Source organism: Cynara cardunculus (genome assembly GCF_001531365.2).
Source record: "Cynara cardunculus var. scolymus isolate 2C chromosome LG 1, CcrdV1, whole genome shotgun sequence".
Taxonomy (NCBI): Eukaryota; Viridiplantae; Streptophyta; class Magnoliopsida; order Asterales; family Asteraceae; genus Cynara; species Cynara cardunculus.
This window is the reverse complement of record NC_037528.1, coordinates 2,580,449-2,607,628: the sequence shown is the minus strand read 5'-3', so window position 1 is coordinate 2,607,628 and position 27,180 is coordinate 2,580,449. Positions and strand designations below refer to the sequence as shown.

At 35.5% G+C, this 27,180-nt stretch overlaps 3 protein-coding genes across 7 annotated transcripts; all 3 read right to left on the bottom strand.

Moving 5' to 3' along the window:
• Positions 1–4,917: 4,917 nt before the first annotated feature.
• LOC112514099 lies at positions 4,918–10,472 on the bottom strand. Of its 5 annotated transcripts, XR_003069403.1 has the most exons (5): positions 10,318–10,472; positions 8,090–9,733; positions 6,885–6,996; positions 6,470–6,649; positions 4,918–5,004 (listed from the first exon to the last, which is right to left on the bottom strand). XR_003069403.1 is itself a non-coding variant. In XM_025120447.1 (3 exons), the coding sequence occupies exons 2-3, from the start codon at positions 9,702–9,704 to the stop codon at positions 6,971–6,973; spliced, it is 1,641 nt and encodes a 546-aa protein (XP_024976215.1). In that variant the 5' UTR covers positions 9,705–9,733; positions 10,318–10,472; the 3' UTR covers positions 6,858–6,970. The 5 variants fall into 5 exon arrangements, 2 of the variants coding, with proteins under 2 accessions (XP_024976215.1, XP_024976202.1); XR_003069402.1 differs by lacking the exon at positions 4,918–5,004 and having other exon boundaries at positions 6,312–6,649; XR_003069404.1 differs by lacking the exon at positions 4,918–5,004 and having other exon boundaries at positions 6,312–6,639.
• Positions 10,473–11,754: 1,282 nt separating this feature from the next.
• On the bottom strand, positions 11,755–17,348 carry LOC112527876 (alpha-soluble NSF attachment protein-like). The gene is made up of 9 exons (XM_025138723.1): positions 17,137–17,348; positions 16,702–16,751; positions 16,546–16,618; positions 15,428–15,507; positions 14,936–15,087; positions 13,985–14,144; positions 13,854–13,901; positions 12,405–12,485; positions 11,755–12,001 (listed from the first exon to the last, which is right to left on the bottom strand). The coding sequence occupies exons 1-9, from the start codon at positions 17,279–17,281 to the stop codon at positions 11,921–11,923; spliced, it is 870 nt and encodes a 289-aa protein (XP_024994491.1). The 5' UTR covers positions 17,282–17,348; the 3' UTR covers positions 11,755–11,920.
• A 1,148-nt stretch (positions 17,349–18,496) lies between these two features.
• Positions 18,497–26,959, bottom strand: LOC112519969 (ribosome biogenesis protein NOP53). The gene is made up of 12 exons (XM_025128282.1): positions 26,687–26,959; positions 26,349–26,509; positions 26,205–26,253; positions 26,099–26,121; positions 25,522–25,602; positions 25,291–25,401; positions 25,104–25,192; positions 20,284–20,403; positions 20,063–20,185; positions 19,091–19,157; positions 18,801–18,880; positions 18,497–18,672 (listed from the first exon to the last, which is right to left on the bottom strand). The coding sequence occupies exons 1-12, from the start codon at positions 26,853–26,855 to the stop codon at positions 18,666–18,668; spliced, it is 1,080 nt and encodes a 359-aa protein (XP_024984050.1). The 5' UTR covers positions 26,856–26,959; the 3' UTR covers positions 18,497–18,665.
• Positions 26,960–27,180: the final 221 nt, after the last annotated feature.

The following is a 27,180-nucleotide window of genomic DNA, read 5'->3' as shown; positions in this document are numbered from 1 at the left end:
TTTATCATCAACCTATTAATTGTATTTTTTATTGTTTTGGTATGCAGGCACGCCATCTCACAACAAATGAATATTCCTGTATTACCCCTTGTTGGTCTCGAGGGACGGAGGAGACTAGGTTAGCCGAAAGATGGTTATCAGTTCATCCTTAATCTCTGTTTCTATCCTTGCTGAGGAATATGATCATGTCTCCATCTTCGTCCCCATCAGAGAATTGTGATCCCCAACAAGGAATCAAAGACTTTTTTCAAATTAAACGCACAAAACAGGTTTTGTCGAACGTCAATAGTGGTTTCCAACATTTAAATTCAAACAAAACCAAATCAAAATTATATTTTTTTTATTAACCTAGATATCCAACCCGCTATGCGAGCCGACTAATCTCATGGCGACCACCTGTTTTGCAGATGGCCCGGAGTCATTGCATTTGAACCTCCGTGGCCACAAAGAGGATTTTTATTCTTCCTTAGATTTGAGTCTGAGACCTCCAGATACTTTTGACCTTTGGAATCAAGCTCAAACCAATCAGACACCACTCTTGTGGTTTATTAAAATCATGTGATTTGCGAAAATCAAAATAATAAATATATAATATATTAAATATACAGGGGTGGAGACGGGATGGGTTGGGTTCACGTTACCCGGACTCAACCCTGTCCCCAGTTTTTAACTTTTGGGGATCTCCGTCCTCGTTTTGTTTTTGCGGGGAATCCTCGGCCTCGGTTGAGGTTGGAACAACAGGTTCCCAACACCTCTTTTGTATGAACGATATGTGACATAAGTATGAAGGGAGTATAACTATTTTTACCTGGGTGCACTTGTTTTCGTTTTATAATCATTTACTTATTTGGATTTAGTAATTAATATAAGAATATCGATTACATTGGTTGATACATATCCAAATAATGTAAGTATGAAACTAATAATATATTTTTAAATAATTCACATATAAATTATTTAATGAATACAAGATTTACAAGTGAATACACGATTTGGATTAGTAAATAATTCATATATAAATTATTTAGTGAATACAAGATTCTTGTTAAAATTCTAAACTATAACTTAGGGGGTTTTTTACCGGACCCTTACCTGGGTAAATGTTTATAAAGTATATTTTTTACATTAAATTTTTAGTTTAACTAAAAAAACTCTTAAAAATTTAAATATCCGATTTTTTTTTTAATAAGAAATTAAAATTTTAAAAATGAGTTTAATTTTATTTTTAGAAATTTAATATTTTTCTCCTTCCTAATACAACACTATTTACTTTCCTCCTTCTCAATACAATACTATTACTTTCCTCATTCCCAGTACAACATTATTTATTTTCCTCATTCCCAATACAAAAACTATTCACTTTCCCCTTTTCCAATACAATATTATTAACTTTTCTCCTTAATACAATATTATTCAAAATTTATTTTTTAGAAAAATTGATTTTTTAGAAAAGTTTAGTTTTTTAAAAAACTTTTTTTTAAATTAATTTTTTTAGAAAAGTTTAATCCTTTAAAAAAGGTAATTAAATTAAAAATATATAAACTTTTCTAAAAACTAAAATTTTCTGAAATGTAATTGAACTTTTTTTAAGAAAAGTAATTAAATTTTAATAAAAAACAAATTTAAATAACTTAAACTTAAAAACCGAAATTTTTAAGAAAAAATTAAAATTAAAAACTAAATTTCTAAATAATTTTTTTTAATRAAAAACTAAACTTGTAAAAGAAATATTCTTTTAAGAAAAATTATAATTTTAGAAAAAATTAAATTGAAAAAATTAAAATGTTTAAAAAGATTAAATTCTTAAAAAAATAAAGAAAATAATTTTTTTAAAAATTTTAAAACAAAACAAAATTAAAAATAAATAAAAAAGAAAATTATCCTATGGGGCCCTAGGTGGGACCCATCCTATGGAAAATTTGTTTTTTTTTTAAATCATAAATTTTATTAATTGTAAAATGGCTCATGTACATATTTAACGGTATTAGTAACTCATGATCATTTTTTGAAATTTTTAAAAAATAGAATTAAAAATATAATTTATTAAATTAGGGTGGTTAGTTTGATAAAGAACCCAGAATTATAACCATCCCCATCAATTCCAGGTATTGGTATTTTTTTTAAATTCATTTTTGTAGTGAAATAGTAAAACATTTAACAATAATATAATAATTAGGTATCAACTAATATATCACAACCTTACAATTAACAAATAAATAAATAACAATTGGAGATCAAATAACAATAACTTCTAACCCAAACAGTTAGGCATCAATTGATAACCCTATCCATAACAGTTAGCAATTATACGTCAACTAATAAACCATAACCTTAATAATTAATATAGAAAAACAATAAAATATAAATAAAATGACAATAAAACCGGGTTAATTTTTTATGGGGACAAACCTTATTTTTTATTGGGGATCGAAAACAATATAAAGAGCGAAAACAATATTTTTTTATTGGTACTCCAACTGATCCATGGGTGTGGGGGTTGATTACGAGGAAGTGGTATCTGTCGCTAGTAGACTTCATTGCAGACCTGGGCTTTTGCTTTTTACGTACCTTGGTTTGCCGATTGGTGGACGGCCCAACAAAGCTGAATCTTGGGCGCCTTTAATTGAAAAATTTAACAAGAAATTATCAGCTTGGAAATCCAAAATTCTCTCTCATGGTGGTCGGCTTGTCTTGGTCAAATCTGTCTTAGGAAGTTTGGGCCTGCATTATCTCTCGCTTCTCAAGGCCCCTATTTCGATTATCAACAAACTAGAATCTATTCGCTCGAGGTTCTTTTGGGGCAATAAAGGAGGAGTGAGAAATATTTCATGGATTAGTTGGAGAACCACGTTGGCAGATAAAGATGCTGGCGGTTTGGGGATTGGTAGTCTAAGAGCCCTCAATCTAGCGCTTCTCGCTAGGTGGTGGTGGCGATTCAAAATGGAGCATAATCACATATGGAGACGGGTTATCATTGCTCTCTATGGTGAAGATGGCGGCATGAATAACTTGGCCAGAAGCGGCAGTTTTCCGAGGATCTAGAGGAATATTTTAAAAATCCACAAGGAATACAATAGCTTCAATCATCCTTTCGCGGAATGGTTTCAAAGAGATCAAAGCTCTAACGGGATCGATGTCTCATGGCGATGGGCTCTGACTTCTCATGGTAACTTCTCGGTCTCCTCGATGAGAGCTGCGTACGATGATATTTCGCTTCACCAGGTTAGTTTCAGAAATTCTTGGTGGGTTAATTGGATTCCCTCTAAAATTAATATTCTAGCTTGACGTCTTCTTCACAAAAGACTTCCGACTAAAACTAATCTTGCTAAAAGAGGAGTGGTTTGTCTCTCCTCCTTGTGCCCTCTGTGCGAATGCACGGAAGAAGATGAGGAACATCTGTTCATAGGATGCTCGCTATCTCGGCAATTGCTCAACGATTTGTGCAAATAGTGGAAAGTGGACATAGGACAGGTGAATTCGATTGGTAATCTTCTTGACCGTTGCTCGGAGGTGGATGGAATTTTTCGTGTAAAAAGGCGTTTATTGGAGTGGTGTATGGATTCTTCTGGATTATTTGGAACCTACGCAACCGCAAAACCTTCTCAGCTCCTTCTCAGACGTTGGCTACTTTTCTTGCAGGTCAGCTTCAGGCGTATTCTTTTTTCTGGTTTAAAAACAGGGTGCCGAAAGATGTTATGGCGAATAGTTGGATAGAGTGGTATAATTCTCCCCTGTCTTGTTTCTAACTTGTATTCTCTTTTGCTAATGCCTTGCTAGTTTTTATGTTATTTCATCTTTTTTGCCGGTAAAAAAAAAATTATAATACAAAACCCACAAAATTTAAAAGTTTATGAGGGTCAATTTGAACCCCATAACCGGTGAGAATGATAAGGCATCTTCACTCTGGATCCAAAGGGTGGGTTCCGTATAAGGCCCGTTGGAGTCGTCGGTAATCAACTTTTGTCCAAATATCCTATTTAAATCAACAATAATCTCATGAATATACAAAATTCTAAATAACCTACAAATGTTACTTCCACTTGTTTTTCTCTGAAATTATCTTCTATTTTATCACCAACTTTTTTTTAAAACATTGAAAATAAAAGGACAAATTGTTCAAAAAAGTAATGTATTTTAACTTAATTCTTATTTTGGCTAACGTACTTTCAAAACTTTCATTTTGATACATATGATGTAAAGTTTTAAACATTCAAGTATTCGGGTAACCGGTTGAAAACTAATTTTAGATTTAAAAAAATCCATGTCATGAACCACATCAGCATAATACTGAGCTGGATACCACATCACTTGTCACATCAACATGATAACCATTTAATACTTCAACCGGTTACTCGCGTACTTAAATGCTTAAAAATTTTCATCTTAGGTACCAAAATAAGAGTTTTGAAAATACATTACCCAAAATAAAAATCAAGTTAAAATACATTATTTTTTAATACAATTTGCTCATAATAAAAAGGTTGACATTGATGTGGATGAGTGTGAAATTGGTAGGAGGAATTTATTTAGCAATAGAAGGCGGCGGTTCATTAAAAATAACCTCAAAACAAATTGTCTTAATAATCGTATTAAAATAAAGAAACATATAAAAAGACAAAATTTTATTACAATTATGACGTGCTCATAAATTTGAACCCCACAAAGGGCAAAGTATCTGTAGGGGTGTGGTGGAAAATTGAAAAAGTAGGTTTGTGTGCGGGTGTGGAAGGAAGATCAATATTAAGGAAATGCAGGTGACATAGATTTCCACTACTTTCGAGTCATTATCGATCCAAACACATCTTTGAAGGAAAGGAAGTATGGAGGTTAATGGATACACAACTGGTTCCAATACCATCAAGCAGTCATGTTATGATTTTAGTGAAGATGTGAAACCATTTAAAAGAGACTTTACAAGGGGTTTCTTACGTCTATTGTTTGATGGTTTGTGTCAAGCCGACGAGGACTCCAACACGCCCCACAAATGGAGACTAGATGATGCCCCTGGTGAAAGAGAGTGTCAGGTCCCTAGATGTGGTAGATTGCCGGCTCCCGTATCATGTAAGACCCTTACAGTCTATTTGAAAGAGCTAGAGAAGAAAGATTTCTCTCTCTCTCTCTCTCTCTCTCTCTATATATATATATATATATATATATATATATTGAGAATTCAAATAAAAACCACAAAAAAAGGTTGAGAACCATAAGAATAAAGAATCATGTGTTGGTTCACATTAAAAAACAATGCATGTGAATATCCAGTGTTAACACAATGTGATTACTTTGACTGTGTAATTGTTTCATATTATGAAACACATGATCAGTGATTCTCAACCTTTTTGTCGTGGGAAATCAAAATTATGTAGGAGGCATAGAAAGTACTTTGTCAACGGAGATTCACATAACATAGCATGTTAAGGTATGTTAACATTTCATATTAAGATATGTTAAAGTACGTTAACATATGTTAATTTATATTAACTTATGTTAACATTTCAATGCTAACATATGTGAATTTTTTTAATAACGTTCCAACTACTCTCACCAAATTTTGATATCATACATGATCCTCTCTCTCTCTCTTTTTATTTATATATATACACAGAGAGAGAGAGGTGGTCTCATTTACAAACTCAACCATTCATCTGGTCTAATGAATCTCAGTTTTTTGCTAATATAAAACGTTGATCATAATAAATGGACTATGATGATCTTCTATTAATATCCAGACCATAATAAATGATTCCTTCTCATTTCCATAAATACCTCGATTAATTGGTTTTTATGGTTTATACTAATGGTTGGGGAGGAMATTCAAGGGAGAACTGACTAGTTTGTGGTAACCGTGAGATCCAATCTCAACCACAAATCAATAGATAAATTAAGAAATTTATAATTTTGGTAATTTTTAATTAAAATTTTAATGCAAGGACATTTTAGGTATTTTCTCTCCTCTCTCTTCTCTTCTCTCTCCGTCCTCGTCTTCCGGCCACCGTCCTCCGATGATACCACAGTGTGATACTCAAGCACATATAAGATGCATTGTGATACCACTGTGTTACATATCCGATCGACCGCACAAACGACCACAATGTGATACCCAATCACATATAAGATGCATTGTGATACCACTGTGGTATCACCGGAGGACGGTGGCCGGAGGCCAGAGGCCGGGAGACGGAGAGAGGAGAGAAAATACCTAAAATGTCCTTGCATTAAAATTTTAATTAAAAATTACCAAATCCTAATTTATCTATTGATTTGTGGTTGAAATTGGACCTCACGGTTACTACAAACTAATTAGTTCTCATTTGATTAGGCCCCAATGGTTGAGTTTGTAAATGGAACCATCTTTCTCTTATATATATTGGTCTATATGTAGCAACTGGCAATTCCATTATAGTGAGAGCAACCCCAATTATAAGGATTTTAGTATTTCAAGTGTAAAGAGGGGTTTGAAGAAACTTACAATCAGAACCTGGCGTTCTAGGATGCCAATGGAAATCACCAGGGTCGTATGCTGAACAAATCGAAAGATCAAAATCCCTCTGCATTCGTCATAATTTAAGTTGACTCGAGAGTCTGCTTGAAGCTATGAAATCTAGCATCATCTGGAACCGGTGCCACTTTCTAGTTTGTCTGCAATGGACTAGGATAACATACATATGGAGGAATTAACAGGTTATAAGTAAATGGCCAAGAAACTTGGACAATTCTAATCACTAATGAAGCTTTCAGTTAACATGAAACCAACAATGTGATAAAAATCTCCACTTTGAGATCACCATAATCCTAGAATTATACTACAAAAAATGAATGTTTAATGATGTTTTGACTTGCATGTGGCATCATAATAAATAGCAGAAACTTTACTGTTCCGTTACCTGGCATCTCTAACTTTCAGTAATACAACCATCAGAAGGCATTTTGTTGACATTGGTATTCGATTTCATGGCTCAAATCGCTTCGTTTATACCATTTTGCAGGTCCCATCTTCTGTTCACATATGAAAATGTGAAATGACCAAAACGACCAAAAACATTATTTTGTGACAGATATAAGGGAATTTCACTTTGGCTCCTAATGTAACCTCCCATAAGATCAAAAATGAATTAAAAAGCAGAAAAAGATACCACATAATGGTTCTCCTAAATAATAAAATGGCAGTGTTACTTGCAGAAATTAGTGACCAAATCATGCAGATCTTCCAGTCCAATTACAACTATATAGCTAGACGATTAAAAGAACAGCTCCAAAACAACGCAACCTAAGAAACATGATCACTCTACAAGAAGCAAGATAAAAGAAAAGCATAACAGTTAGGTCATTGAGCAGCTTCCCTGGAAGACCCACAGAAGTAAATACGAAGTCGATCAACATTTTAAAAACTGGCTCATGTAATTATGATGAGGGTTCTGATAATAAGAAAGAACAGTGGGAGGAAGGAAGATAAGGAAGAAAGAAGCTCAGATAATCTTACTTCGTAAATTATGCATCTTGTAACAAATATAAACTAAAGTCCAAGGAACCAAAAATTTAAATTAGGGTTGGAAAATTCACCATAACATAAGTAATTCAATAACGAAAATGAAAGATAGAAACAACTGAATCCAAGTTATTTCCAGTAAAGATAGCAGAAGGAACTAGGAAGTTCACCATGATTTCAAGGCTGAACCATAGATAGCTGACAGATCAGCTTTGTCATTGCAGCTCTGAGAACAAAGACGAAAAAAGTGCTGCAATTGAAACTAAAAGAGGATGTACAAACAGTGGAAGGCATTAACTTTCAGTGTTCCATTAAATTTGTTAGAAATTCATGCAAATACTTAAATTTCACTTCGGGTTGAATCAACATCATTAAAAGCTTAAAAGTACAACAAACAAAAAAAATATATAAAGAGAGAGTTGAATTTAACTGGAGAACAGAAAAGCAAAAACTCATATACAGGGAAAAGAAGGATAATATTAAACTCAAACAACTTACAAGGGCGGGCTCTTACGATTTCATTATACAAATCAGATGCTACTTAAATTTAACCATCTCTGTGTATAAAAGATGGAACAGGTGGTTCCAGAGTTGCATCTTTACCTCTTGAATGAAAATCCTCTTCAACAACTGATGGCTGGCTGGTTGGGCTTCGATGTTGCTTTAGAAACCTACTAGGACTGGCAGTGTTGGCTTTATAGGGCGAAAAGGAGCTATTAGGAAGTGGAGAGCTTGGGCCAGATCTGAAACCAAATTCTTCTCCTTCTTGTGGCAAAGTTGATATAGGAATCTCACGAGCTTCGTCATCTGGTTTCTTGTAAAACTTATCCTCCATGATTTCATAGGAATTTCCAGTGCGTACTTCCTGAGCAAGTGAACACCAGCAGCAGAAGAGCCACAATGCACAATCAGTCACAGCAGGTTTACTGCAACAGATATCAGATGGGGGTAGATTGAATCTCTTTCTCATCTGAATTCTCCAAAATCCACCATAAAGCAAACCAAATACACAGAGAAATATCCCTGTAATCCCCAATGCCTCCCTTGCAGTCTCATCATTAATATTGATGGCAGCCAGATTAAAAATCCAAAAAGGTGCCAAACAAAACAGAAGAAACGTTGCTATATGGACATACATGTTTCCGAACCCAAGTCTCTCCATATTCCACCCAAAAACACAAAAACTGCAAAACAACGAGAGATATGCTAAAGAGATATCCTCCCAAAAATCAAATATACCTCCACTCCACTTCGGACTACTTTCAATTGTTCTTGTCTCATCTTTAGGGGTGAATGAGTATCTCCTTTCAAATGATTTCAACCTTGGTTGCATTGGTCGACTACTTGAAACACTTTCCGGTTTAAGTTGGGATTCTTCATCAGAAGCTGTAGTATATTCCTTCCCTAGCGGGCTGACAACAGAATACACACCAGCAATTGCAGGGGCTCCAATTGCAACAGAGATAGTTACTGCCACCCCTATTGCTGGTCTCTCTGATCTCTTGTACCCAACATTGAGTCCACATAAAGCATATTGTGCTAGACAATTAAGGTTAAGCAGCAAGATCACAACCAACATGTGTGCCCATTCATGAGGTTTGTAAGTTCCATCCTTGCAGTATAATTTTCTCAATTTTGAAACGTCTTCTGATCTCCATCTCAAGAGGAGTACAAGGTGATAAAGCCGATGTGGATGTTGGTACAGACACATGAGGGTAAACAGCGCATTCAGAATTTGGTTGTTGACCTCAAACCAAGCATCTCTCTGAGATTTTCTTGGAAGGACGTGGTTTAACATACCTGTCATGACAAGGAAAAGTATCGCACCTGAGACAGCAACACATACAATCCACACAAAAAGAACCATATTCATTGGGTTTCTTATCCATTCTTTGGCCAATTTCTGAAGGGACACCCAATCAATTTTCTTAGAGAAGACCCTAGTGAAGCGATCTCGAATTGCTTGACTAGTGCTGGAAGGTATGGTGCGTGAGAAGTCATCTCTCACCTGGGCAATCCGTTGGAATTTTGCAGTTGGCGTACCTAGATTACCAAATACAAGGAAACTTGGGGTTCTACTGGTACCACCTGGAGTTTGAGCATCCTCGTCCCTAAGAAATCCCCTCTGAGCAGTTTGGATATGTAGAGGGGCAATAGTCTTGACTCTACCTCCATTAGATTTCTCATCTTCAATTCCGCCATTATCATTTGAAACCATTATACCACAGTTAACCTCTATAACGAAACCTGCAATTAGGATAATGTAGATATCTAATTTGTAACACTTCACATGGCTGTCAACATCGAAGAGTACTAGTCATAACCGGATATTTAATTTGTAATGAACTTCACATGATACCAACATTGAAAAATATGAGCCGTGACCAGAAAATTCAAAAAGTGCACCTGTTTCGCTAAAAATAAATGGTCTAATTGAATCTAGTACACACGAGGCAAACAAACGAACACAAATCTGCCTAAAATTTGCGATAGAACTAACTTCAATACATCAAACAAAACGCTAAAGTTCAATATCTAAGAACATTTTACAGTTCTCAAACTTAAAACTGAAACTAATGTTGTCATATCAGGTCAACTTGAGTTGTTGTACAACTTCAACTTATCCACATATACACGAACATACACAAAACAAGAACTGAACAACTACATCTACCAAAAATCTTAAAGAGTTCAAACACTTGAAATCGAAAAACAAAAACCAGTAAACGCGAACATCTGCGTACATTAAAAGGCGTGAATAGAAACTCAAAGAATCTTAAAATCGTAAGAACCAAGCAAGATCTGAAAAGTGCTCGGAGAAAAATACGTACCTGTAGTAGAAAACCTAGTTCAAATTCATCTTCTCTCCATTGATAACACCTTTGATGGAGAGAATTATTGGGAACGATGATAAAGTGGGGCAAAAGCAGATGAACGATGAGAAGGTTCTTTTCTGTACCACTTGAAAAAAAAATCTGCGAATAAGCAGCTGGGCAGACCGCAGATTGAATTATTCACTCGATACGACGCCGCTTAATTAAGTTTGACCGGTTAACGACCGTATATATGTCCAGCGTCCAGCGTCCAGCGGTATTTGTTTCGAGATAGATGGAAAATGTACAGAAAGAGTCCTCTAGATTGTTGTATGGACAGATTAACACCTCAAAATATTATAAATGACTAAGTGATCCCTTTAAAAAATTAGAATTCTTAACCAAGGTTTATTTCGCCTACGAATATATTAAATTCGATATTTTTGAATTTATTATCTATTTTTAAAAATTATTTTGTTAATATTGTGTAAATTTTATTGAAGAAGTTGTTTCAAATATTTTCTTTAGATTCTCAAATGTATTTTTAGAACATAAAAATATCAATTTTTTTAATTTAAAAAAGAGTTTATGTTTGCATCTAACACTTTAATAAAAGAGTCGAAGAAAATAATGTAACTAAATGAATACATAAATTTTTAGTTTTCCCTCTTGGGAAAACGATAAACGTTAACTACAAGGGTTGTGTCTGATTGGTTTGAGTTTGGCTCCAAAGGTCAAAAGTACCAGGAGGTCTCAGGTTCAAATCCAAGGAGGAATAAAAATCTCTTTGTGGCTTTGGAGGTTCAAATGCAGTGACTATGAGCTATCTACAAAGCAGGTGGTCGCCCTGGAATTAGTCGGCTCGCATAGCGGGTTGGATATCCAGGTTATTAAAAAAAAGGATAAACGTTCTATTTTAGTTTGGGCAAAACCAGAAGAACATTTAAAAAGTGTGAGCAAAACCAGAAGAACATTTAGAAAAGTGTGAGCAAAACCGGAAGAACATAGACTCATGATATGCATTCATTTGTATTTTAGTTTGTCTTAAAATAAGTGTAGAGACAGTGAAAATCTCGTATTCCATGGGTTCAAATTCAGGCACTATCAAAACCCTTGTGACTAACCACAAGAGTGGTGCCTGATTGGTTTTAACTTGACTTCAAAGGCCAAAAGTATCAGAAGGTCTCAGGTTCAAATCCAAGAAAGAATAAAAATCCCCTTGTGACCACGGAGATTCAAATGCGGAGGCCAGATTGGATATGCAGGTTAATGGAAAAAAAACCCTTGTGACTATAGTGGTTCACTTACGATGGCTCCAGACCATTCTTGGTGCGCCTAAGATAGCAGTTACCCAAATTTCAAAAGTCTTCACTTTCTTATTATACCCTTTAATTATGAGATGAAGAAACATTCTCTCCATAATTGTAATTGTTCTTATTTGAAGACTCAGAACAATATCAACAGACAAGAAGAAAAAGGTAAGAGATGTTTAAATGCTTCAATATGAATCTATTAACAAGCTAAAAGAATATGGGAGGTGAATCCAAGCAATACACACACACACACATGTAGTCATGAATAATAAACAAATGAAGTGATGACAATAAATTGGAGATGAGTCTCAAGTAAGATCATCCTCTTCCATCTCCTTGGCTTTCAGCAAATCCTTCACTCTCAACAGAAGGGTGGTCTTCCATGCATCCTGAAAAATACGATATTATCAGTCTCTTCGTTTCAATCTTTTTGGAGGTTCTGTTATACTCAAACCTTTTTATTACGCGCTTTAAACGGACCCTCAAATTTGATCAAAATCTCATATTTAACATGCTAAGGAATGACCATGCTTGTAAACCACAAACTTGAACAAAATTCGAATGCTAACACAAATAAAAGAATCACAAGAACGCGAACACATGAGATCGAGAATTGTGGATAAATTGCATTTCATTTCTGGTCTCAAGACTTGCATCCACTCTTTCTTTTATCTCGCAAAATCATATATTTTCAAAGTAAACCAAGCGAAAGTTGCTGCTGCATTTGTGCCATTTTATGAGGATCACAAAAGAGTTGAAGTTTGATTACTAAATGCAAGATAAATATATTACCAGTTTAGTCATGCTATCGTATTCTTTGATAGCATCGGTGAACTTAACCACATCTTCCTCATCAATCGAAGCAGCCAAATCCTTCCATAAGAAAAACAAATCCGAATTGTTAAGATATAGTACAAGTTGTGGTATGTAAATAAATACTTACAGTTAGTCCAATAACTAAGTTTAACAACTATTGCCAAAAATGTGTTCTCCATTCGTCCATCTGGTCTAAAACCCATAATTTGGAAGTAATCATGCACCGAATTATAAATTTAAGGCAGTGTGTAAGCTTTAAAAAATGCACAGGGAGTTGGTTGGGTCTGGAGACCAAAGAAAGTGACAGAATAAAGTTCGGTTTAGAATTATTCAAAGATTTGCAGCACAAAAATTTATGTTACTAATATGTATATATATACACACAATGCGAAAGGGATTGTATATATTGTATGACATGTAGACTAGACTTAGGGTCTGTTTACCAAAATTTTTATCAAGTCCTGTATGGATAAATTTATCTGTCCGGATAAATGGGTGTTGTTTACTTTTTTTTATCTGAACCAACAGTCTGAATAACATAAATGACCGATTTACCCCCCAATATTAATTATTTCAACATCAAAACAAAAAATCATAAAGAGGTTGACTATGGGGTGTCTCATTTGGGAAGGAGGCGATGTTTTAAACAAGGGGTAGGGGTGTCATTTTTGTGGCTGAATGGGGACAACACACCATTTCTATCTGTGCGATTAAGTAATGTTCTATGCGAATAAGCCGTAAGTAAACAACCCAAACGAGCTGTGTGAATAAGCCAGATAGACTAATAAGCCTAGTTAAGCCACAAGTAAACAGCCCCTTAGTTGTTCTTTCTATACTAGTAGTTACTGCGTTTGGTGTTTTCCTTGTTTTGTTTAACTTATTTTCCTCATACCTGTCCCTGATGCATTTTCTGTTAACTGTATGTGTTGCTTCTTTGCCCGTGCTCTCCCATGCCTGCTTGTTTCTTTGAATTTTTGTTTTGCAAGCCGAGAATCTTCACAGAAACAGCCTCTTTACCCCTTGGGGTAGAGGCAAGGACAGTGTACATCCTCCCCCCACCGCCACCCTACCTCTGTCTGGGAGTTACTGTTTGGTTTACTTTTTAAATTGAGAACTGAGCAAAGCAAGTGCTAAATCCTAATAACAGTTGTAAGAACACACACACACACACACATATATATATATGATATATCTACTTATACACATAAAACGGAGCTCGTTGCATTTTGTGTACATTCTTAGAGCTCTTTGGGAAAGCTCTCCTATGATCATTGAGACAACTAATATGCATACACTCTACACATCAAAATCATTACTCATATTGCAAATGATGTGAGAACCATGGTGGTAAATTAATTTCTTAAAGACGATAAACAGAACGTGAAAGATAAAATCTGTTGACAAGGTGTTTGAGATATAACATACCGCCAGCAATCTGTACTCACGTGATCCTGAAAATGTTGGATCCATGTCCTACATAAGCAAATAAACATTTAGTCAATATCTTTAGACAGAAAGATGATAAAGAATTTATTGGTCAGGATCCACTGCTTGACCTGATATTTATCCAATGCGTTTGTAATTGCAACAACATCACCTTTACATAGTTGGCAAATGCCAGCATTTAACAGATGCCCTTTAACACCATACTTCAGCAAGTTATTGTTGAGTGACTGCCGTGCTATGTTTTCAAATATGTCAATTGCTTTTTGATATCTGGATAGACATTTCAAAGAAAGTGGTGTCAATAACAAACCCCCATTTTAATTTTGATCAATATTAACATATAATGTATAGCATAAAAAGGTTACTGAATATTCATGCAATTTGACTCAACTAAATGAAATAATCCCTCCATCCTAGAGGCGGATCTAGAAAAATTTCGAGCAGGGGCACAAAATAATTAACATACTACAATTTTTTACATACAAAGTACGGTTTAATTAAAAATGACGTACATGTGGGTTTTTTCCAACAACCAAATGGTTTTTATCAAAAAATTTTTGTTATGAAAAAAATTTAAAGAACGTCAAAAGGATTCGAACTTGCAAGCTATAGTGCATATGCAATGACACTACTAGTAGGTTGCAACCATTTTTTATTAACTTAACAAAGCACACATCAAATTAAAGTGGGTGCATATTTAAGACCCCTAAATTTTCTTTCCATTGCGTTGGGACAGGGGGGGCACAGACACCCTCTAGCACATGACAAAATCCGCCCAGAATACAACGTTTGAATTGACACAGTTTAATAAAAATGTTTGACTATTGAACAAATATCTAACCCGCAATAAAGAGAGAAACTTGTGGACCATTATTAAAGTCACTCTTTTCAAGTAACATTTAGTAAGGCATAAAAGGGTGAAGTGCATTTAAAAAGTACCCAAAAAGAAACTGTTGCATTTTCGTGGACAATCCAAATTGGGAACTGTATAATATGTGCATTGAAGAAGTGGGGCAGATGGGCTCGAAAGTATGTCATCCTGAAAGCAAAAGCACACTTACTGTTCCAGTTGAGCAGCAAATTGTGCAATTTTCAGATTGCACTGATTTGCAGACGTGTTCACTTCTTCACCTTGATACAGATCAGCTGCTTTATCATAGTAAACCATAGCTTGCTTCAAGTTTTCTTCCTGTTCATATAATTCTGCAATTTCCTGCAAAGAAAAAAAACAATCATGTCCCATTCAATTCATGATTTGTAAGGCATCCGTCTATATAACGATCTGGGTGCAACACAGAACACTACTACAGTCATAAGAGTCAAGATTATGCTCAACTGTTAAGGCTATATAAACAGTCTCAAATGTTAATGTGATTTTCTTGTGTTGGTGCCCACTGCCCAGCTTGATTTCTAACTAAAAGTTACATGAACAATTATGGTTGAGACATGTGAGAAAGTGATGAAGGAACATATGAGTATCAGGCATGGAAGACATCAACCTAGCACCCACCATTTAAGAATGCTATTATAAAAAGATGATTTGGGAATTGTACCTTACAGTACCTTGCAGACATGCTGAGCCTTCCAATTTCCATGAATAAATTTAATGCTTTCTCCAGATGAGATACACACTCTGCAAAGTATCCAATTGCATCAAGCAAAACTTACATAAAGAAAATGGAGATATATGATAAAACTCGATTGAGTATATAATAGAAAAGAAGCAAAATTTCAGGGGCATGCATTTGTGTATAAACAATAAAACCCTTTTCAAGGGAAGAATAACAAAGTGAATAAAGAACAATGCAAACAATATGCCGCTTCCGTTATTGCTGCTGGATTGACTGTAGGGCTTGCTTCTATTGGAAGAAGATGTAGATCACTAGACCAAGTGTGCAGTTATAATCTTGTTCATCCAAAAATAAATGCGACTGTTGACTAGGCAAATAGTTTGAAGGAAGTGGTTGACTATTGTTATAATACTGAAAAATACCCTTCAACAGAGACAAAAATCAATGTGATCAATATTTGTAATGCTAGCCAGTGGGTTATGAGGTAACTTTGGGTTAAAACTTTGTCTAAAAGGATAACGTTGCATGTATGTAAAATCTGCTTGATTTAGATCAGAAAATCGTGTGGTTTTTGCGATATCTTGAAAAGTAAATTGTTTCATATATTCTGGAACGGAGGGGGAACAACAAAGATTACATGGTTGTAAAATTGCAAGCTATCAAGAAAGTTATACCACTTCTTTATGTCATAAGATATGCATAAAATGTCTTGTTCCAAGAGCAACTTCTAACTTTCACACAGAATCTGGGCCATGTTTCCAAATATCTTATGCACAAAAGCACAAACTCTTTTAAACAGTTGCCAAACATGAAACATGGTTGCCAATTGTTCAATAGCCTAAACTGTTGAATGCGTAATTAGGTAAGTTATGCAACAGTGTTAAATTGGTTATGTTATGAAATACCAAATCATATCATGGAAACATGTCATTAAAATTGCCAAGGATTACAATGGAGAGCAACATGAAAGCTGCAAACAGCCACTTTCACTACAATCTTTTTAATACATGACACACTATTGAATGCTATGAAAACTAGAATGGAAGATCGGATTAATACAAATTAATAAACTCATATAAGAAGGTAGAAAAGATGCATGCCTGCAGTATTTGTTTTCTTATAGCAATGAGCTGCATCCGCATAAGCATTTGCAGCTTCATGTTTGCTATCCATCTGTAACCAAAACAGCAAAGATCAATATAGGGTTCTAGTAAAAGGTTGAGGTATACGCTCACCACATCACATCAAGCACTTACCTTCAAATAACATTCAGCCAATTTGACATATACTGCCCCAGCTTTATCCCCTGAAAGACCAAGTCAAAATTAGCAGGCCATCAATATGCCATAACTGTGACCATCAAACAATTAGTTTCAAGTCTCAAGAACATTAAAACATTAAAAATCTCCGTGCATTTTAAAATTGATCGTCGCCAATCCAAATACATCAAATTCATAACCCTAACCGCTCAAAACTAAGGTCAATAACACCCGATCATAAACTATTTGATTCAACATCCCCAAATTTCACCCGTCTCGGCCGTAACGTAAGCCAATTCAAATAACACCATTTTTTGGAAGAAAAAAAAGAACACAACAGCTATCGATTTCATGCAATCGTTATAAGCCACAATCCCAATGATCGAATAATTTGTTGAATATATAAAGTTTGCGATGATGATGAAAACTTACAGGATTTGCCAAGTTTGTAAAAATTGCCAGCTTTTTCGTACAATTCGGCGGCGTCTTCATGCTTGGAACCAAATAAACCCCAACCCTTGAGTTTCTTTTCAGCTCGCCTTTGAAAATCGTCCCCTTTCGCTATTTGATCAGACATTCTGTTCGTCGTTCTTGTTTTCCGAGACAACACGATGGACTACCGCCAAACGAAAAGCCTCGCTTATACTATTTCCAACATGACGGGCCAGATTTTTCTCTTTTTGTATTTTCACTTTCACCCCTTCAACTATTAAACTACGATCAGAAGTAACCCTATATTTTCTTCAAAATACAAAAAGCATCACATTTTAAAATATCTGATTTTCTTATTAAAACATAATTTTAAAATTTATTTATTTGTAACGGGCAAGTGGGGTTAATTTATTTTTTTATTTCTTTTCCGGAAAAAACAAAATTCGACTTTAAATAATATTACATGATTATTGACTTGATATATAATTTACTTAAGATATTAACTATCGTTAAACTTTAAACGTTTAAAACGATGTTAAGAACAAAACAAAAAAATATCATATAAAAATTTAAATGCTCTATTTTTAAAACAAATCCAAAATTGAAAAATATTTAACATTTTAGTTAGAGAAAATTACACTAAAATGAAATTAACTTTCACCTGATTCTTATTTTTGAGAACCAACTTTTAAAATTGTCATTTAGAGGTCCCTATCAAACTTTTTGTTTATTTAAAGGTCTGATTGACCTATTAATGCTGACATCATCCATCTCTTTTGTCAACTAAGATATTCCACGTCATATTAATTTTTTATTTTTAAAACTAATATTCCATTTTGGTACAATTTTCCTTTTTAGTTATAGACCAAAAGAAGCATAATAGATATCGATCCTTATTTACAACTAAAAGTTAAAAGCAATATAAACGCCTTCCCTGTTCATGTACAGCTTTTTTTCGTTAATATTCTCGATCATCAAAATAGATTGTTGATAAGCATCAATTTTCAAATAAGCACTTATCGGGTAAAAGTCTTTATTTCCTACTTAGCAGGTAAGATTTTCAGTCATCTGATAACATCATTGGTCTTTGTCATGCAGGAAAACTGAATGACAAATGACGAACCGCTTAATTTACGGTCTTACATGCATATTATGTTTGTACTTTTCCAACTTGGTGAGAATCTTTTTGGCACAAAACATACCCCTCGAAAATACACTTCCAATATACTTAATTCGCGCTATTTTTTTTTGGGCAAGAATCATACATTTTTCATGATTTGACCACGAATCACTCGCTACTCGTACGGCTTTGAATTCAAAGACCGATAGTCTTTCTATCGAGCTTGAGCCGTTTATGATATGTATGAAATTTCCATATTAATACAAAAAGATATTTTTAGGGTAAAAAGAACAATAACAAAAACAGAACTAGAAACTTGCTTTGGAGAACCAAAGTCAATAAGAAAGTATACAAAACCAATAGCCAAAAGGGTATTCCTGTCATTTTGCTCACTATCCATCTACTTATTCTACTTCCTGCACAGATAAATGGACACTCCGTTAGCAATTCGACTACACAATGACATGATCTGCATAAGAACCAGCACGAGATAAATCACAGGAAAATGCACGAAACAAATGCAAACCACAGGATGAAATCACACCTGCCACTCTTAACCGTAGGGACAATTATTCCTCTTTTCTCAAGGCTCTTGTATCGATCTCTTGCAAGGGTGCAACATGCCTACATTACAAAGGGTATGTTTAAATTGTTAGTAATCCCGTACACCATCCCACATTGTGACAGAAAGTCTTGTTCAGCTTGAAATGAACACAAAAACTGTAAAAATCTTTTATCTTTCCAAATTTTCATAAGAAAAATCTAATTGTGAAAACAGGACAAAATATCTCGAATATGTTGAGGCGGGGGAGCAAAGCAGGAATATAGGCAAACCTTGAGTTTCCTTAAAGAACCAGTAATTTCTTCAGATAACAACACTTGAACAGGTGCAGGCTCAAATCTGAAATTAAATAAAACATCATTACATCCGCCCAATTCTATTATATTCATAAACTTTGCCAACCAACTCCTTAAAGCTAAAGAAAGAGGGATTTGAATAAAAAAATTGTACAACAATTTGGCTATATAACAATAATGACAGGTTATAGCAAAAATGTATATATTCTGGTATATGGAAGTTCACCAAATCTTTGGCAGCAGCAATACACATATGGGGTGTTTGGTTTGCAGAATGGAATTTGGTGGAATTGGAATCCATCAAAGGAATTTGACTTTAAATGAATTTGACCACACGTTTTGGTTGGAAGGAATTGAAATGGAATCTCCTAAAGAAATTGGAATCTGCATGTGTGTGTTGTGGGGGGTTGGGGGGGTGTTGGCGGCGGCTGTGATAGCGACACTAGTGGCATGATGATGGTTGAGTGGGTGGTGGGTAGCGCCAACAACAGTAGCGACTGGTGGTGGCTGGGTGGGGTGGGGGTGTGATGGTGGGATAGGATGGCGGCTGTGACGGCGAACATTAGTGGTGGGGTGGTGACAGTGGGGGTGGGTGGGTGACGCTTGTGGCAACGATGGTGGTGGCAGCAGTGAAGATTGGGTGGGGTAAGGGCCGCGATGGTGGTGGCAAAGGTGTTTGGCAGTAGGTATGGTGGGGGTGGTGATGTTGGTTATTTGTCTTTATATACCCAAATATAAGGTCTGTTACATTTGCCATGAAATGGATTTAATGGAACTCAATTCCTTCACTTATGCCAAGGAATGATCAAATCCCTCAACTGTGGAATTGGGCGGATTCCAATCAATTAATTCCCCGAACCAAACATGATCAAGGAAATTCCAATTCCATCACATTCCGCAAACCAAAACTATCAGAAGGGGAATGTATTAGAAAATAGTAAGCCTTACTTGCGTCTGCCTAGGCGTGGCGGGTGCGATTTGAGTCTTTCTTGTTTAGCAATAACACGACGGGTATGTCTCTTACTTTTTTCTTCATCCTCCTTGGCTATTTCGTCAATTATATCTGGTAAGCTGTGTTGAATATGTGAACCAAAACAAGTTTGGTGAGACAATGACAATAGCTATAACTAAAAGAAATTCGGATCAAGCAAATAGTGTATGTAATTCACCTGTCGAGGTCTCTAGAGAACTCTTTTGTCTTTTTTACTTCTGCTTCCATCTTCAACTTTTCTTTGTTTCTAGCCCTCCTATTCAGCACTACTCGCGTAACCCTCTTCATCTTAAAGGGCCTGCATGGTCATAATTCTCAAGAGTATGGATTAACAAGGAACAACTTTGAAGCATGTAAAACATCATTGCTTAAGTTGTTATTAGGAAAACAAATTGTCACGCAATTACAGAAGGAAAATGAGCATTAATTAGCGATCTTTTTCCAGTTTGCCCTAAAGCAGTATCTAGAGTTAAGATCCATTTCAGTAATAGTCATAACTAAATGATGAGATTTTATATTGTTCCACTCCGTTTAGTTTTGTCATAGATTTAGGTTTCTGCTGTACAATTCAAAACATTGATGATGTCTCTAATTTAATTGCTTTCTCGTTTTGTAACACAACCAGCAGCTCACGACATTTTATCAATTCAAAACACATTTTCTGCATCTGTGGACTGTAAAAGTAATCTCAAGCTTATGTAAAGCATACAACATTATCCATCAATGCACAAACTCCAAGGCGTCACTACCCGATGTTTTGCCTTTTGTTTTTGCTTTTACATCATTAAAAGTGTAAAGTGGACTAAAAAACCGCACTTACCAAACGCATATGTGGTCAGAGAATCAAAATTAGTTCACAGAAATAAATAAACAACATTCATATACTGTAAACATGATTTTTGAAATTTTCATGGTTACAGAACTAGTTTTCCAAAAACACACACATCAAAGTTGTCTTCATCATAAAAGTAGTGCTCAGAGGTGTAGTCGCCGCCGGTAAGAGAGCCAAGAATCAGAATGCAAGAGGGTTGGGGGGATATATTAACTTTTTTAACTAATGACATGGAATTTAATTTAGTATTAAGAAAATAAAAAATGACATCAGATTTTACCTGTGCCACATCATCGTTCGTAGATTATCAGGTAGATGAGTCCCTTAAATAAACAAAAAGTTTGTTTTAGACCCTCAAATGAAGGTTTGGAAGTTGGTTCCCTAAATAGGAATAATGGTAAAGTAAGTTCCATTTTGATGCAATTTTCTCCCTTTTCCAAATGTCATCTAACTTTATGAAAAAAAATGTTGCAAAGGGGTTGTTTTGTTAACAACTTAGGGGCTGTTTGGTTGGTTTTCCATTAAGTAATGTATAGATAAAGTTGTCCGTGTAGATTGAGAATGTTTTTTGTTTGGGAGGGTTTTATCATAGATGGAAGGAGAGTGTTTTTAGTTGGAGTTTGGAAAAAAAAACTTGGCTTTCTGCATAAAGCTGCATGAGTTTTTATTAGCAGCTTATTTGTTTAGCCGATGACTTGTTCAATAAGCTTTCTCGAGCCTCTTGTATCCGTTCAGCCACATACCTCCCTAAAATGCCCTTCCCACTCACTTCACACTTCACGAACAAAAAAATCATCGATCTCTCTCCACTGCTCCCACCTTACTGCTTCCTCCATCAATCTCGCTCCGCTCACTTTCTCCAAATCGAGCAACTGCTCCCCTGCTTCCTCCCCATCGATCTGCTCATTTTTACTCTCTTCATCTCTTGTTCTCCCCTCTCGATCTGCTTCTGCTTCAGTACGATGCTCGAAATTTTTAGGAATGAAGCTCGAAATTTTCTGGATAAATCGGTATTGATCCAGATAGATAATGATGCTCAATCCAAGGAAAACATCAATCTACTTCTGGGTTAAATTTATGTGTTCAAGAAATACATCGACCCACTTTCTTCTTGATCTGCTGATATCAAATTTACACACCCTTTAACCACTTCATCTCTCTTGGTGCATATTTTGCTGATAACTACAAAGACACTTTTGATGTTGTATTCTTGTTAGGCTGCTCTTTAACTGGTTTATTGCTTCAAGCCTAAAAAATGGCAAGGGTTTTCTCTTTTTTGGGCTCCTTTGGTATCAGAACGGTGGAAATAGTTTTCAAGTTAGCAAGTGGGTTGTATGTAAGAAATTTTTATGGGCTGTAATAACAATTAGCAACGGGTTGTATGGTAGAAATTGATTCTTTTGGTTTTCTTTAACATGCAGTAGTGTTTAGAGATCAATAAAACCAAAAATAAAAATATCAAAAACGGTCATTTTCATGATTTCGACAGTTAATTGAGCATAACAAACAACAATTTTATTTTAACCAATACACACAACTTTATCCATTCAAAACTTAATGAAAAAACAACCAAACAGTCCCAAAGTGTGCTTTCAATTTGTTTTGGCAACAATCACAATTTTGCTCAAAACAAAAAAGCAAAACATAAGTGTTATCAAACAAGGGCTCAGCATGTAGGCTATACTAGGTATTTTGGTATATGGTTTAGGATGTATATTGATGTAGGATGTACTTGTTAGACTATAAGATATTTTGCTATGCATTGCATTCTACTCTTACCAGTTACCATAAATATGCACCTACATGTTCTCATTCAGATGTTGGCCACATAATTGATATCAAACAAGGTTGTGATGTGCTATGTTGTTATATCGGTCAGAATACAAAATCGATATATCAGTTATATCGGTGATATATCGGTCCAAAATAGCGGTTAACATAATATTTCTTAGAATTATATATATAATATGCATTAATTAGAGTTTAGAAATATAGTTTCAAAATTAAAACATMACGGAGTCACTAGGCTGTGTTGAGGAACTGTTGGAGGCTGAGTTGACCAGGAAGGCAGGAACTCAGGTGGCTGCTGTTGCTGTCGATTGCTGTTGCTATCGGCTGTATAAACATTCAACGCCAACAGTTGCTGCCGGTTGCTGCTGTGACTCTAGCAACTTGGTAAGCCGAGGAGACCAAGAAGAGAGACCGAGAAAAGAAGCCAAACCGTGACTCCGTGAGAAGTCTGAAGTTGTGAGAAGTCTGAAGTCGTGATTCGTGAAGTGAACTAGGTGTCTGTGAAGTGTGAAGTTGTAACTCGTAAAGATGAAAAGAAAGGAAGAAGACCGTTGGAAGGCAGACTATTAATTTCAGACCAAATATTATGTTACCAAGCCCAAAAAACTAAGCCCATGAAATTACAGAAGCCCAAATAATTGAACCCTAAAAAATCAATATATCGGTCCGATATATACATCAAAATATCGCTAAATATCGGGAAAAATCAGAAAATATCGTCGATAATATCAAGGACGATATTTTGACCGATATTTATGCAGCGATATTTTGCCTAGGTCCGATATCCGATATATCGCGATATTAACAGCATAGGTGATGTGTAGGCTAAAACTAGGGTTTTGGGTAGATGGTTTATGATGCACATATTTCTAATATACCACTCTTCTATACAACAGATTCTCTTCTTGGCTACACTCTGTTAACCTGTTCCATCTTGGTTTACCATTTTCTAATTATCCTATAGAGTTTTCTTATAACTTAATTATGTTAACCAACATGCTGTCCTAAATCTCATCCCGTGGCAACAAGTCGCAGTGGATAACAGAAAAATTACCAGATAAGTGGGACGCATTTCTTATATCTCTAAGAGATCCAAATTGAGGTACAACTGAAAGACAATATGTCAATTTCTTACTTACGTTATCATTGAAGATCCTAAGATACAACTTGAAAAAGCACAGCCCTAAATGAAATGGTTACATTGATACTGTGTCAACCGTTGAACAATTAAAATTCCCTTGTATAACTACCAAAATCTGATAGCCCTCGGAATTGAAACAATAGTTCAACAGCTGAATTAAACAACCCCGTTAATGAGAAGCACTTGAGCACACCGGCACCTTCATCACTACAAAGGGACTGCAATTACCACATACACAGGGCAAAAAGTTCATACAGAAGAAAATGGACAACCACCTGCAGAAATTAAATTACAAGACCATTTACATCTAGGAAACCCCTCAGTCGATGAAAGTAAAATAAAGCTGATGGTAGATCACCTGGGAGACCTAGAGAAACATTTAAACAACCGTTTCCTGACACCACTTAGTTGACATCTAAGGAAAAGGCAGGTTTATGAGAGGAGAGGGACGTTTAAAAAAACTCTGAATAGAATACTTAACCAACAATCTTGAGCTTGCTCAAAGTAAGAAACATGCGTCAGGAGCCGTCAAAGCCAATGGTTGGCTTCTATGCATGGTGATCATCAAACGATGGAGATGAAGGAGCAGCTGCAGATCCAGAGGCAGATTGAGATTGACCTCTCATAACAACAGCACAAAGGTGTGATATCAAACAAAAATAATTGGCCATATCTATCACAAAGGTTGACCAATGAGGCCTCCAGCCGAGCCGCCAAACAACAAGACTGAACATATCAGGAATGATAAAGAGCTTGATGGACAAAAGAGGAGCAAATTGACGACTGTTGGAAGTAGCGCCGATGAAATGAAGAAATTTAAACTTGAAACTGGTTTTAGCCAGAAACTGAAAACCCTAGTTGCAGAGATGACAAATCAGAGGAGGGGAGGAAGAAGAAACTTGCTATTTAAATCCCACTATTAATACTTACCAAGGTTATATAGGATATACCATCGATAGCCATGGATCCAATAGCAAACTCTGCTTTAAGTCTTTAACAACATAAGTTATGGTAGTGGTAGTTATAGTCAAAGTCTCTAGAAAGAATAACCTAGATCGCCCTACATATAATGTCACCTTGTCTCCAAGATGAAGTGTAACTTATGGTCATGTTAATAGCAGTTAGACAGTCAATGCCAAGAAAAAAACGTAAACATATACAGTCATTTAATAAAACCAAGTCACCAAGATTTGAAAACATCAACACATCAATGATAACAAATAGATAGACATACCTCTTCTCAAGATCTGCATCACTGTTTTCATCGACATCCTTGTTTTGTACATCATCATCACTCTCATTGTCCGCATCAAGGAAATACATCTGTAAAGTTGTCTAATCATTAGGCATCGATTGATGCGGGCATCTAAAAATGATACAATTCCAAAAAATAGCACATGCAGAAATTTAAAGCTACCCACATCTTCCTCGTCAATAACTTCTCCATCAACGGTTAAAGGAACGGATGCAGGGCGCAATTCTTTTGTATAAATTTTCTGCATTTCATCTGCAACAGCATTAGCTAACGAATCCTGCAAAAAGTAAAAACATCAAGAATTAGTAAATAAACAGAAGGCTTAAATAGTTTCGACATGCCACTGGTAAGAATCATGTAGATATAGATCAAGTAATATATAACCATATGACCTGACCTGATGACTTTCAGACGGTGGATTGTAAGAGCATCCAGGTGGCTCTACTTCCACAGCCGGAATGTTCATAGTCTTAGATATCTGTCAAAACCATCGAATGTCATAAGCTATAAAAAACTACAAAAAAACTGCAGGCCTTGAAAAAAGATGTTGATTCTCGGCAATGAACAGGTTGAACACTGTATCTACCAATGTGGGATCTAAATCATGGCCCGTGTTTATAACATAACCAAATAAGAACAAAGGGGGGAAAAGCAAGGATCCATCATAGTAGCATGACTACCACAAACATGAGAGTTGATACCCCTCCAAGAAATACAACCAAGTATTGTAGTCTTATCCATGAGTGGAAAAGGTTGTACTACCAAAGTAGATTTCTCTAGAAAAATAAGTGCTAATAATATATTATAATTGTGAATAATATAGGTCTAACCACATTCATGGATTGATATAAACATGTATAATACTTTTGTGTGTGTGTGTATATATATATATATATAAACAATATGGTAAAAGGAACCCAACAAAGCAGACCAAATATCATCTCAAACAGCCATACTTGAAGCAGAATTTTTACCTTTCTTTTAACCACGAGCTCATCTGAAGAAAAAAAAACGCCCATCAAGAAATTTCATTTAGCACAAAAATGAAGACTTGCATACGAAGATTGATAAAAGAGAAACCTGTTCCATCCCAGATATCAACCATGCCGGTATCTGTGGTGCCATCTTTCTGTAAAAATTACAAACGAGATCTTCAATCAGACTACATTTCAGTACTATCATTAGGAATGAACCAAGAATCAAATTTTCAACACTTGGACAAACCTGAGAAGAACTTTCTGCCCTCTGAATCTCTTTCTGTTTTTTCTTGGATTTTTTCTGATTTGAAGAAGGTACAGGTTTTACGAAAGAATTCTTCTGTAGTATACTATCAACACGGAGTATCTTCTCTCTATGTTTGTCTATTTTACGCTTGACGGAAAGATCTATATAGCGAAACAGAAACCAAGTTCGTGCTGTTATTTTCACATTTATATAATTTTTCATTTTTGCTATGACACATCCAGTGCAATTTCAAAACGTGAATCATGGATAAGAAAGAAAAACAAATTCAAGGAAGATCCAGGGCACTTAATTAACGCATTCTTAAAGGAAGAAGATACCTCTGGACTTGTCGACAAAGAACAGAGAATCACTAGGAACCTCGGTAAGAGAACCGCCGGAAAGAGCGTCCTTGCTAGATTTCTCATAGAAATCCTCGATATCTTCTGTGCTTATGTTCGCTCTCCATGCTTTCTTTCCTTTCCTTGAGCCCTTCGATTTCTTCCCCATCGTAGCGTAACAGAAGGAATGTGCTGTTGCCGCCAAGAAGACTCTGTAAAACCCTAAATAAAACAGAAGTGATGGAACTGATGCCCTCAATTGGACTCGGATCTTAGGGTTTTACTTGTCGGACGATCTCGGGTCCCTTTTGACCTCATCCGCAACCCGTGCTTTTTAATACCCGGTGACAAATAGAGTCCACGGAAATAGGGTTGTAATGAACCGAATCTTCACCGAATAACCATTCTGCGGAAGTTTGGTAAACAATAACATGTGGTTATCGTTTAGGGTTTGTTTACTTGAGGCTTAATGAGCTTAGTGGATAAATTAGCTT